At 36.0% G+C, this 14027-nt stretch overlaps 1 protein-coding gene across 1 annotated transcript; it reads left to right on the forward strand.

Annotated features, from left to right (window-relative positions):
* The first annotated feature begins 170 nt into the window (after positions 1 to 170).
* LOC149071213 (uncharacterized) lies at positions 171 to 13693 on the forward strand. Its single transcript, XM_089248195.1, has 7 exons — positions 171 to 362; positions 3364 to 3706; positions 6213 to 6347; positions 6652 to 6802; positions 11063 to 11222; positions 11419 to 11602; positions 13001 to 13693. Exons 2-7 carry the CDS (start codon positions 3364 to 3366, stop codon positions 13315 to 13317), a joined length of 1290 nt encoding a protein of 429 aa, XP_089104321.1. The 5' UTR covers positions 171 to 362; the 3' UTR covers positions 13318 to 13693.
* Positions 13694 to 14027: the final 334 nt, after the last annotated feature.

Here is a 14027-nt window from a genome sequence, read left to right on the forward strand (position 1 = left end):
CCTCATTTTCCGGGACAGGTCTGGACAGGTCAGCTACTTTTTTTTTTTTTTTTTTTGGTGGCTTTTTGCATTCTGGTCAATAAAATATGCTCATTATACACTTCACTTTGCAATTTCTATATTTTGTCTATAAAATTTAGTCATGAGATTGATGAAGTGAGTCATTCAGATAATGACTCTAACAGCCATAATCCTGTATAACATCTAAGCAACACATCTCTGCTATGTGTTGCTCAATGTTTGAAAATATTGTTTACGTTTTGAAATAGTTTTTTCTTGAATTTTAAGCGTGTAAAAAAGTTCTTTTTAATAATCGAGTTTATTTTCCAGTTAAAAACAGCTAATATCCGTGTAATGTTAAGGTAATTGTTTGGTTTGTGTTCAACTCTCAGTTTTTTAATGTCCACTCATCAATGTTTTTATTTTTTATAATGGTCACAAATCTTGATTTCCATGGCCTTTCCCCATGAAGTAATGCTAGTCCTCCCCCCCTCCTCCCTTATATTCCGGAGCCAGGGGCCCGTGATTATAATTTTTGGTGGATCCCCCCCTGCCGCTGTGCTGGTCGAGTGGTCATAGTGACGGACTCGCATCGCGAGGATCCGGTTTCGAACCCCACCGGCGCCAGAGTGGTGGTCGACTGAAGTTGGTTTTCTGTGGTTCTCAACTTCACGGCGCGAATGCGAGCCGATCTCCCCGTTAAAAGTCTCGCCACAGAGAGCAACAAGCCTACAACGTTACAAATATTCAATCATTACACTTCACTCACAGTTTGAAGTATAGATGGCAGCACTGAAATATCTCATACAACACTAGCTAAACACTCAGACTGTTAGGTGCACTCCAGACTCTGCCACAAAGATGGGCTGGAAGAGATCTTGGCAACGGGATAAGTTCGGTGGCAGAGACCCTGGCATTCATTCATTCAGGTGGGTCTCCCCTAAGCAGGGCCGTAACAAGGATTTTTGCCACCGCCACAATTTTAAAATTGGACAATTTTATAATGATTTTCTTTGTGTCAACCTGAAATTGCCACCCTCTAATTTTTTCCGCCAGGGAAATTGCTTCCCCCCCCCCCCCTCAGGCTAGAACTTTTCAAGAACCTTTCATTATGTCAATAGATCTATTCCCAATATATATGGGTATACCTTCTCGTCGCCAAGTTTCCGACTGTGCAAAACAACAATGTGTCCCAAACACTATTCTCTTCACATTTTTAAACGTTATTGGGTGTTCCTATTGTTCTACCAGTAATCCTTGCAAATTGCGCCACATCAGGTCTAGCGATAAGCAAAATAGTCATCAAGCAATGGTATACGGTATATTGCGAATTTACTCTATAGTAGAATAATGATGGGAAAAAATCAGTATAATTCAACCCAGTGCCACCCCACCCCCCTTCCCGTCCAGACTGAAGCTTTTTCAGATTCAAGTGGGGGCTGCTGCTGTCATTGTATCTGGGCACGGTAGCCGGGTCGATAAGATACTCGCCTAAAGTACCAAAGGATGTTTAGAGGTGTCATGAGTTTGATACCCTGACCCGGGTACAACAGAAACGGTGACATGACCACAGAAAAAATTGCTACCGCAGGGAGTCCCCCTATCGGGGGGTTAGCGCACCAACCTCTTGATGAGTATAAAAAACAAGCCTGCATTCGGAATCGCAATAAATTGTAGGTCCCGGTCTAATTAGCCCTTGTGTGCAGAAAATGATTGTAGTGCGACAAAAATGATCAAATGATTGGTCATTGTATCTATGATGAACCTAGTGAATGTGAAGCTCTCTTCTTTTCTTAGAACAGAAATACGCTTGAATTCTGTTGTAACTTCCCCCAATTTATCACCAATCCTGCTAAGCACCAGAGATTTTCAGCAAACAAATCTCCTATGAATAGGGAATACACGAGTTTAGCCATTATTCTATGTAATGTCAAATTTATTTTAGTGCAAGAATTCTGCGAGATGAATGGTAGCATTAAATAAAGGTTCAACTGTGTTCCTACTTTCTAAACTGTGCCATGCCATTCAAAACTGACAACGGGGAATGCTAAGTTCAGGAATTGTTCTTCAGGATAATGCACAGCTGCACGCACTACGGAAACAATTCAAAAATTCAAATGGGAGCATTAAATAAAGGTTCAACTGTGTTCCTACTTTCTAAACTGTGCCGTGCCATTCAAAACTGACAACGGGGAATGCTAAGTTCAGGAATTGTTCTTCAGGATAATGCACAGCTGCACGCACTACGGAAACAATTCAAAAATTCAAATGGGAGATTTTTAATCATCCCCCTTATAGTCCTGATCTCGCTCCCATCTACTAAGATTTATTTTATTTTTTAAGATCGTTTTTAAGATGTCTGAAGAGACTACCATCTCTTCAGACATCTTAAAAACTGTCTTGCGTCTACACGTTTTGAGAATAGTGAGGAATTGAAAATCGCAGTGCAAAACTGGCTGAAATCCCAGGCGGCGGAATTTTATGCAGAAGGTTTGATAAAGCTTGTTTCACGATATCAAAAGTGTTTGGAGCTACATGGTGATTATGTAGAAAAATCTAATCATGTAAATTTTTGAAGCCATTAATAAATTTGTAATTTTTTTCAATTTTTATCATTTCATTACTGATTGTCCCTTAATTTTGAGCCATGCCTCGTACCTAAAAGTAAGAGTTTTGTTATTTAATATATCTATCAGGTTAAAAAAAATTATTTGACAATGCTGACGATAAGTTTTTGACTGTTTTAATACTGAATTGATTTCTGAAGCCAAAAACCTAACCCTGATCTCTTATCGCATTTATTTTAAATAAGCAGCTCTATTTCACATGTCAATTGATAATAAATAGTTTCGATAAAATTATATATTATCTGTTCTAGATTCTTTGTGTCAAAAAATTCAAAATTTGCAAATTATAAATGGTATTTAGTTTTAATTATTGTAATGAATCATTGTTTATAAAAATAAAGCATATTGTAATGTGCAAAAAGGTAAGTTCTTCCTGTTATATGCCTATTGTGTTCTAAACATCGTACAAAATATCATTTGGGGGAAGGGGTGATCTGAGTTTGGGGGCCGCAAAAATGTTTGAGGTCCCTTTTACAGTTTCTGTAAAAAAATTCCTTCGTAATTGGTGGAATAAGAATTTGAATAACAAAATAAAATGCAATATTGAGGAATACGAGATAAGAAATTCGGAATAAAAAGTGTTTTTTATCAGTAATTGAAGATCATCTGATGACAAACTAGTACCCAATTTATATTTACTTTTTCTCCCGCTGTTTCTTTGGTCTTTATTTTTTTGTCTTGAGCATCATATATATTTTACTGAAATGAAAATCAATAATGATAGCTATTTTTTCAGATGTCGATCTCAATAAATAGTCTCCCAGCAGAGGTCATATTGCAGATACTAAAGAATCTAGATGGTGTTTCATTCGTTTTCGCTTCCAGAGTATGTATAAGATGGCATCAGATTTCACAAGGTGTAGAAAAAGTGTTTTGGAAGAGGACTTGCCAAAGAGATATCGAACAGTCAATCCTGGAACAGCTTTGCGGTCTGCAAAATACCCAAATAATCAAAGATAATGATGTCTGGAAAAAGTTGTACGTTGAATGGGTGAGAGGGAAAATGGTGAAAACTGCAGCATCGTCAACTCCTTTCACCTGTGAAGTTCCGAGGAACGTCAACTGTATCAAGCTTTCTGGTAATTTTTTTTTATTACCCAAGAAATTTTGTAATATTTTTGTTATAATATTTTCGACAGCCATTAAATAAACGAATGTAGTTTTATTTTATGTATGGCATGTTTCAGTACTCATGGATACCATTTTGGTGATCAAAAAGTTTAATTCCCATTTCTTTTTGGATTATTGTGATTTTACCTGTTTAGAGGTTTCTCAAGAACAATTAGTCAATGACAGGAAAATTGATGCCCTGTATCCTATTGCCTTGCCACAATTTCATTTTTTAAAACACTTGAATGATATTTGAAGATGTGCCAAAGTAATCACTTGATATTACCAACATTGAAGGCAACAACTCTGACTCTGAGCAACATCGGCTGAAATCAACAATTCTCACTCTGAACAACACCAAATGGAAGTCAACAACTCTGACTCCACAGACACTCTTTTATTCTGGCCATGTTTTCCGCTTGGTACAAAAGCTCTTTTTGTTTCTGCTCCCACAAGTACAGAAACACATGTCGAGAACAAAGCCTGCATTTATGCAATTGGAAATCTGGTCTTGGCCTGCTTTGACGCAATTCCTCATTAACACTCCAACTATTTGATCTGTTAGTTTAGTTTCTGGTTCCAATGAGTTGTAATTTAATTAACCCTAACACTGTTGATCTTTATCCTTTTCTTTTTTGTTCAGAGCAGTTTGTGTGCTTTTGAATTTAGATTGGCTCTTTGTGTTATTGAGAATAGGAACTTTTAAGTGTGGATAAAATTGGTAGTCGCTGATGACTGAAGCTTCATGAATGAAGTTTCCACCTCTATGGCTTCTCTTATGCCCTCAAATTCTAGACCTATCTTTATCTCTATCGCATTCAAGATGCATACCTGTCTGCAAGTACAGGATGTATAATAAACACCAGAAGTAGGCTAGTTCATTTACCTTTCTGGTCCTTTGTGAATCTGAAACACACTTTATTTTCCTAGCTAGTTAGTTTCGAAATCTCCCTGAAATTATTATCGACCAGCGAACCAGGAAAAGAGTGAAATATGTATTTCAGATTGGTGAATGACTGGTGAGATAAAGGTTATTGACCAACATGCAGCATGCCAAAAGAACAGTGCAGGCAAAGCTGAACAAGTGTGTGAATGCAGGCATCGTATTATGTTTTATCGCTGTTCTCTCATAGGCGAAGATAGACTTGGAAGTCTGGGGGGCACGATGATGATGTCAATACATATATACATTAGATCAGTCGATTCCACTTTTGACGCTGGAGGTGGGGGGGGGGGGGCAATGCCCCTACCATATCTTCCCCCATGTGTTCTCTAAAGATGCTGCTTGTATCTTGTGAGAGCAAAACTTTGTTGTGAGAGTATTCACACCTTCATGATAACCAAACAGCCTGAAATCTTTCTATTATTAGTTGCAAAAGCCCAATATGGTTTATGTTATTGTTACTATATTCTTTAGCATTATATAGCCAGTATGGTTCACTTCACCACACACCAACTCCAGTCATATCGCTATACAGCAATTTACTGCCGTTAACAAGTTGGGTTGGAAATGAAGGGGACATCTTTCAGTGGTTGCCTTGAGCTTGTTGGGGGGAAATGTCTTGTTTTCTATATTTTTCCCCTTCCCCCCCAGTTTGAACCTGGAACCTCTCGGCGATCTTCATGGTGGTAGACAAGCATCTTATTACCATGCCACTCATCTTTAAGCTAGTATGCTGGGAAACATTGAAGTAGACCAGCATGACAAAATTTGAGTCACAGATGCTAATTGCTGGTAATTTGAAACACAGATTGTGAGTGATTCTCAAATATCTGGACACTAATAATTATTAGTGTCCAAATATTATAGAATCGATTTGAATTAGCTGATTTGAACCCTTCATGTTCTCTGTATTTTAGGATCCTTTCTGTTTTACGAACTTCACTCAGACAGTGCCAGCTTTTTTATTTTCTTTTGATATCATAAATATTTGATTTATTAAAAATGTCTAACACCAAGCACATTTGTTCGGATAGTCTAGAGGTTCGTTAAAGAAACTAATCTACACTAGATGAGTTAAATGAAAGGATAAAAATTGCACTGCAGAGCATGTTCATGTAATATAAAAATGATTGCATATTTCTCCAATCCTTTAACGTGCAGAAAAACTGGGTGCATAGGCTAGTATTTTCTTCCCCATATTAGAATGAAGTTCAAGTTCTAGCAATAAGCAAATCTTCAATTTTCATTATTGTTTTCAAACTCCTGAGCAAAACATTATTATTTCCATTATTTCATTTGGATTCGCTTATTAATTCTATACTTGATGAATTGATATCAGTCTTTTGAATGTTCTCTGTAATCTTTATTTAAACCGGCTTTTTCCTGCATGCTAAGGAAGGACTAGAAATCTGATGTTCCCCTCTCCCCCAAAGTTTTATGGAATGCCAGCGATTGCAAGATAACTGTGATTAATATTATATGTATCTTAAATGATTAGCTGATTACCAAATCTTTTTTTTCATGAATTTCAGAATCGTGGATTTTAACTGGACATTCGAATGGTAGCATTCACGCATGGAACACAATCTCACCGGAAAAGAATGGCATCATCTTACAACATCTAGATCTGGTGGCAGATTTCGCCGTTGTTGACCTACTGAGATCAGGTCTGGTTTGTTTATAAACCACATTCTCATAGACGTGACTTTTAGAAATGTATGAGGGCAGATAAAATATAAACAAGGGACTATCTTTGAAACATTAAAACATTAATAGACTGCAAAACTTGTGAACAGCTCAGTTTTTGACATCACTGCTATAGTTATCGATACAAATTCCAATATCCAGGTGTCTCACTGAAATTTTGAGATTGGCTTTATTCATCTGGGATGAGTTTTGAAATGTTCATAAAAGTATGCAATCAACTGATAATTGCGTTGATTTAAAAAGATTTTTTTTTTATATTTACAGGGCCATATGGAAGCATTGAAACACCATGGGCACATCACCATCTCATCTCTGTGTCTTATGACAATGTCGTGAAGCTGAAATATCTCTTGTACGAGTGGGATGATGATGGTGAAGTCATTTATCGTCACAGCGCTATCCTGAATCAAGTAAGGTAAAGTAGTTACATCTATTTTTTACTTATGATACATCAGTATCATGTGTTAACACTAAAATGATGGAAGTGGTCACTTTGACCGGAAAGCTACTTTGACATGTGATTACACCGGGGTTGGACAAATTGCATAAAAATCTTGGTGACAAAATAATTTTTGCCGCAAGAAAAAGTCCAAAATAATGCTTCTTTCTACTTTTTCAGAGCGTAATGACCCTCTTTTATGTTGACAGATATGCTGCTATAAATTCCAAACATTTTGGACTGCTCTCAGCCTGTAATTTAATAACTACATAAAGAAAATTTTAGGCACCAATATCAATTTTTTAGTCGCCATGGCGACCTGGCACTTGTCCAGCCCCGTATTACACCCGAACAGTTCATCTCAGGTTGTTGAAATTTCATGACTTTCGTTTCCTCATTTTGTTGAGGTTCTTAAGTTCCTAAAATACAAATATTCCAGGTTTCTTAGTTTAGTTGTAAAATGAAATTCTATCTAGAGTGACTGTAGTGGTCATTTTGACCTCTATAGAGGCATTTAACACTAGAACCACAGCACTTTCGGTATACTTAGAACCGCGGACTGGGTCAAATTGACCCAAACTTTGAAAAAACAGTGTTTCATAGCGAAAACAGGATATTTATTTTTGGTTTCTGGGTTTCTCCCTGCTCTTAATCATTGTTGCTTCATTGCGTATTCATAATGGAAAATTATATTTGTTTATGAATATAAAATGGGCTTCAAAATTAGCTGAAAAAAACGATGTAATTCAATAAAAATAAGATTTAGTATGCATTATTTACTCTATTCAGTCCAAAAAAGATTTTTCAGTAATCCCATAATATGACAAAGATGTAAAATAAGCGTGTCAAATTGAGCATGAAAAAGTCTATAATATAGTTCTGTCAAATAAGTATTGATTTCTTACTTATAGTGGAATTTATGATGAGCAGTTGAGCAATTTTTTTTTTTCAATATTCTTGCACATTCACCGCATGTTGAAGTTGCACAACCCATGCAAAACATGTTACCTGGCATATCAGACTCATTTATTTTAATTTATTACTATTATTATTATTATTTTGATCGCTCACGAACAGATACATGATCAAGAGCGCACGAACGTTTCCTTTTGCGCAAGGGCAACATGTATTATATGATGAACACAGCTCTTCAATAAGATTTTAGAGGAACTGCTTTCAAAAAATAGTTCTGGCCTTCTGTACTGCTCTATACAAAATACAGGAGTATTTTGATAGTGAGATCCAGGATGTTATAGAAAACGTCTATGATGCCGAATATTTTCTGGGCATTCGATCGCTACAACTACGATCGTTACACTTGGTTGAATTGTAGTGTGAAATAGTTTCTGTGTGTGTGTGTGAGAGGAAGCTTTTTTGGGGCTAACTACTTCCAATATCGCCTGCCAGATGAAGTGTGCTGAGTAATGAAAAACTTATATCGTTCTTTCCTTGATAAATTTGCCATTGTGGCATCATTGTTCCATACAACTGTAGTTTCACTATCTTTATTGTGTGAGATAATATTGCTCTTCGATTTTGTCTCATCGTCTCTACTAAGCTCATATTTTTTGGCTTTTAGCATTTGAGCCAGCTTCAGTGTAGTGAAAAGAGGTGTCGGATGAGGCATTTCTGCCCTTGTTCTCAAATGACTTGATCAGTTGCATCACTATGTGCTCTAAAAGAGAGATTTGTTGGACGCTGATACTTCCCAAGGTTTCGAAATCCGTGCAAAACATATTTGGTGCAAGCCAGAAGTTTACTGTTTTTCTGTGACATCGTTTGCCTACAGAACTTTCAACTACACGTTTTTTCTAGAGATAAGCTTTTACTCTCCCAAAATCTTCATTGAGTCCCGTCAGAATTCCAGGTATTCAAGTATACAAAGGAAAAAAATATTTAGCTCTACTTGTGCCATTACCCCATTGAAAAAAAGATAATCTGCTCTGACAATGAATTGGCCTTGACCTTAAAAGACCTTTATCCTTCACTATCTTTATTTACAAAAAATTTTGGAAAGGATAGCCACTTCCAAGAAAATTCTGCACCCCTTTTTCCCTATAGAATAGTATGTTGGGTCAAAATGACTCAAATCGCGGTTCTAGGTATAAGTGCTTATAGCTCTGAAACACAAAATATGAAGATAATAAAATTTTCGTGAATTAATATTCATATGATATCATGAAAAGTCATGAAATTTTTTTAACATCTGCTTATAAGTTTTTGAGAAAAATGAAAACGAAGTTTGATTTGGGTCAAATTGACCCACTCCGCTGTTCTAGTGTTAACTAATATGATTGCAAACCATGCTTAAATGGGCAGTCTTCTTATGCAAACATTAATATTAGGGGAGCACATGTTCTATTGTGGTGTTTGCTTTCTGCCAGTACTCATTTTGTACCATTCAAAGGTACACTTTCGAAAAAACTCGTTGTCGTACATTATTTGATTCACTTAGCGTTTCTATAGATCTTTGGGATTTTAATGCATTGAGTTCACTGGTACGATATCACACAAATAGGAGAATCTTTATTTTTCACTGTTTCACCCATAAATAAGGGCTCCAGCTTGGAGACTGAGACAATTCTTATCGTTTTTTTTCTTCATAATATAAATTCACAATAGTTTGGCATCCATTAAAGATTCCAGCCTAGGGGTCCTATCAAGTGATGTGGGGAGCCATTACTTAACAACATATTATGCTTTCGGCTGAACGAAGAAAAAATTCTCAAGGTGGTAAGTAGAGAAAATCTATGTCTCTTGAGTAGGCCTACCATGCAACGGACTCACATCGCGGGGACCCGGGTTCGAGCCCCACCGTCGCCACAGCGGTGGTCGGCTGAAGTTGGTTTTCTGTGGTTCCCAACTTTTCAAGGCGCAAATGTTTGCCGATCTCCCCGTTAAAAAGTCTCACCACAGAGAGCATCAGTCCTACAAACAGTACAAATATTGTCATTACACTTCACTCATTTCACTTCTGAGATATAGATGGCAGCACTAAAAAAAATCATACACAACACTAGATACACACTCAGACTGTTAGGTACACATACTTACACCTCCGGCACAACTCACTAGGTAGTAAATTGCCCATGGCGATAGACCTGAGTTGTGCTCGCCTTGAGAAAAGAAGAGAGAGAAAAAGGCCTACCATGCACACTCACAAAATTGAAATCACAGACAAAGGAAGTTTCTGCCAGAGAAATTATGAAATTTTACTTCTCTATTAATGGGTCTTGTTGGTGTTTTCAATAAAATCAGCTCACATTCAACGCACAATGCGATCGACATCAAAAGCTGCCTTACGTATGTATTTTACATTGCTCTGAATTTGGCAGTTATTCATGGTTTTTTCATTCTGCACATGTAATGTCTTCACAAATTACCAGGGTTAAAAAAATGATTCAAACATCTCTGTTTCAAAAGAAACAAAACACAGTAAGGGTGGTAAGGGACAATGCGAGGTTATGGTGTTGCAGGGAATTTTTCTCTGATAGGGTTGTTAATAAATGTAATAGCTTACCCCCAGAGGTAGTAAATTGTAACACAATTGACACGTTTAAAAAGAAATACGATAAATATGTTGGGGTAAATCGAGAAGCTATCCACACTTAGAATAAGACAACCATAATATTATTTATGGGCATTGTATAATATTTTATCGTGTATATATTGTTTATAATTTTTGTGATTGTGTTTTTAATTGGGTTGCTGTATTTTAGAAATATATGTATGCCCATAATAAATATGACATCCATATTTATTATGGGCATTTTGCCTATTGTGGCCTTGTATTTGTACAGGATTAGTCCTTGTCATAACAAACTTTTTTGTCCAAAGTTAAAAAAAAAGGTATGTGAATCTTTTTTTGTTTTGTTTATTGCAAAAGTGAGTCACAGAAACTGAATAGATATGGCTTCAAGTAGTTTTGGTAAAGAAAAACAATTTTGCTATAGAGGTCAAAATGACTGCTACCTTCATTCTAGATAGTTTGAAATTCCTATTGTTATAGTGTAAATGGGGGCAGGGTTGCATCAAAGATTGCACCTTATATGTATATAAGGGAGTTGCCAAGCTCTGTATGCATTCGCATGAGCACATATCTAAACATCTCAGTGTTTCTAGGGGCATACAAAAGCCTCCTATGCATTTCCAGGGGTACTTGAAACATAAAATATTAGACACAACTGATAGACTTGCATAATGTGCTATAGCATTTTTTTTTTTTTTATGTTGCAGAGTTTTCGGAGACAAGGCAGTCATTTCAAGCCGAGATGTTTATCTGGTTTTTCGAATGACGCTAAGTCAAAATCCAGCATTTCAAATGGATATGAAACTGATAAAGAAAATCATTGGTCCCGTTGAACAGTTCATCACCTTTAACCTCTGGCGTGATGAGGCGAGTCCCTGTTATTATTTTAATTCAAGTGAACTATGATGCCTGTCTTGTGTCTATGGTTGTTTGTAACATGACAGCCCTCATTGCCATGTTTTGTATATTGTCTTTTTTTTTTAGGTTTCACATCAAAGCTTAGCTATGTTTTAGCTAATTGCTAACCATATCAGAGCATTGATTCTTATTTTGTCCCAAATAGATTTTTGGAATTTATCCAGACAGTCATTGGGCTTTATATTCTCTAGAGTCGAACGAATGGAAATTGGCACACAGTAATACCTCTCTGTGCATAATGGCAAATCTCACGAGGCCTAACGAACGTCAAAATCATGAGAGGGACAGCATATTTATGTTTCGTGACAACATCTCATTCTTTCTCTCAGGTAATGTAACATGGAATTTTCCCCGATCTTTAATTTTGTGTCCTCTTACAAACAAATTGAGTGATCGTATATCTTCTTTCATTATTTTTTATGAAGATACAGTAGAACTTTGGTTAACTAGCAGTTTTTTATTAGAAATTTAAAAAAATTTTGACTGTATTAACGAGTGATGATCCACATTGTGCAAGCAAAAATTTCATACTTTATTTATTTAGTTTCACATTATCATATTTGTGCCAATGATTTTCCTCTTTCGTCCACACATGCACTGTGGAATTGTGGGTAATATTCTCTCCTACAGTCTTGCGAGCATGACTGTTTGCAATACAGAGCTAGATTGTAACCACTTGTACATGCGCTTGAAGTTTTTTTTTTCAATTTCTGCTTGGAGAAAACCATGGGTTGATTACATTATTGAACATGACTTTGAGGGGGGGGGGGTAGCTCATGAATTGGTGCCAACATTTGTCGAACAGTTTGTGTCCTTAGGGAAGACTGTGGGAAGGTGAAAGAAATTTAATAACTTATGGAAGAACATGGCCAGGAGTTGACTGTAGACAAACTGATGGATCTTCATTTTGTGCAAGAGCTTATGGAGAGTTTCTCGTCTGAGGAAGAGAGAAACAAAGAGTTCCTTACTTTAAATGGCATTAGATAGATGTGTAGAATGTGAGAATCTATGTGAAACTTTGTAGCAAAGCTGTGAAAGTATGCAAACAATGCAATTTTCCATTTTCGAGAAATACTAAAAAGGAGACAAAAGCAAGTGTCATTGGATAGGTTCTTCAAAGTCACACAAATGAAGAAGACAACTGACTTGAACAGACAACAATGAGTCCATGAATTTGTCCTTAATGATAACTCTAAACCACGCAAGAGAGCAGAACAAGTTCATTTGTAAATATGCATACAAACATTATGGTATTATCCAGGCGGATACAAGATGACTTTTCTTTCCAAGTTAACCTCAGCATAATATCCAGAAAATAAATGTTTCCTTGATTATGGTATTATGTTTATTTATGGCATTATTATATTATTTTATTATAAGACTATTGCATTGTTTGTTTTTATTATATTGTTATTGTGTTATTTATTGAATGCCCTTTTTACTAGTCACTTTATGTGAATAAATAATTGTGGAATGAATTATCCAAGTTTCCATTATTTCCTATGGGGAAGTTTAATTCGATATACTAGCAATTCGAGGAACAAATTAAGCTATTCAATCAAAGTTCCATTGTATCAAAATGAAAATTTGGAATGGGGTTACAGCAATATTTGGAATTACTATTTTAATGAGAACCTTGAGGAATCGATGAAAATATTCAAATTTCTCTACAAATAAACCTTTATAACAATATTTTATCATACATTTTCTCTTTTTTTTCATATTAGCTCAAGGATATTTGTGGATATCAGTTGCCAAAATGCCTGCATGTAAGCAACGCATCATGCAAGCAATCAGGTGTACTATAACAACCATTGCTCTTCATGGATCATTGTTGGCGTTTGGTACAGATTCCGGTAGACTTTTATTGTATGATGTCCCTCGTAATACAGACATTGTAAAAGTGGACATTTCAAAACCATCTTGGGACAAAGATCTCGATGTAGGCCCAGTAACTCATATTGATATTTCATATGATGGTGGTTCGCCAGTTATCGTTGCTTCCAGTCACACCAAAATAACCATGTTGAAATGGCATCAATAATCATCAGTGGCACCATCAAATCCAGTTATTTCTACTGCATTTTATATGGGAATATGATCTCAGAATCATAATGTGTTCATAAAAATGTAAATTTCCATTATCAGAATTATATTTTTTTATACCAAAAAAGTCTTATTCAAAATGATTATTCGCAATGTGTCTATTGAAGGCTTCTTACAGGTCAAGGAATTTGTTTATATCGCTGATAAATGTTATAAAATTGGGAAAAAATTCATATATTTGTTTAGAAATTAAGGCAAACTGAAGTTATGAAATTGTTAGCAATACCACAATCTTCTGTATATAACTTGCAAGGGCGATCCCATGTAAAATAAAAAAAGCCTCTACATTTTTTGTTTCTAAAAAATGAAATTTTAATCCAAAAATTCTATTTAATTTTTACCAAAGACCCTACACCATGGAACGGGTACTGTAAACTGGGATCTTCAACGATCTTCTGAACTAAGACTTACGGGTTCTTCCTTAGGCTACGGAAATAGTCAAGTAAAAGCTGCTTTCAAAATGGCTTTTTTTAGTTGTCTTTTATGAAAGATAGGTGACAATCAAACTCATACATTGCAAATGCAGTGATACCTCCACTAATGAAGATAATTTGTTCCAGAATCATGTTCGTTAGCCAAGGTATCTCACTGCAGCTAAACCATAAACCCGTCTTTGACAGAATAAAAAAATTGTCCCTTCATTGATTA

This window comes from Pholcus phalangioides, unplaced genomic scaffold (genome assembly GCF_987345545.1).
Source record: "Pholcus phalangioides strain wild (caught in Gottingen) unplaced genomic scaffold, Ppha-v1.0 ptg000019l_1, whole genome shotgun sequence".
Classification (NCBI taxonomy): domain Eukaryota; kingdom Metazoa; phylum Arthropoda; class Arachnida; order Araneae; family Pholcidae; genus Pholcus; species Pholcus phalangioides.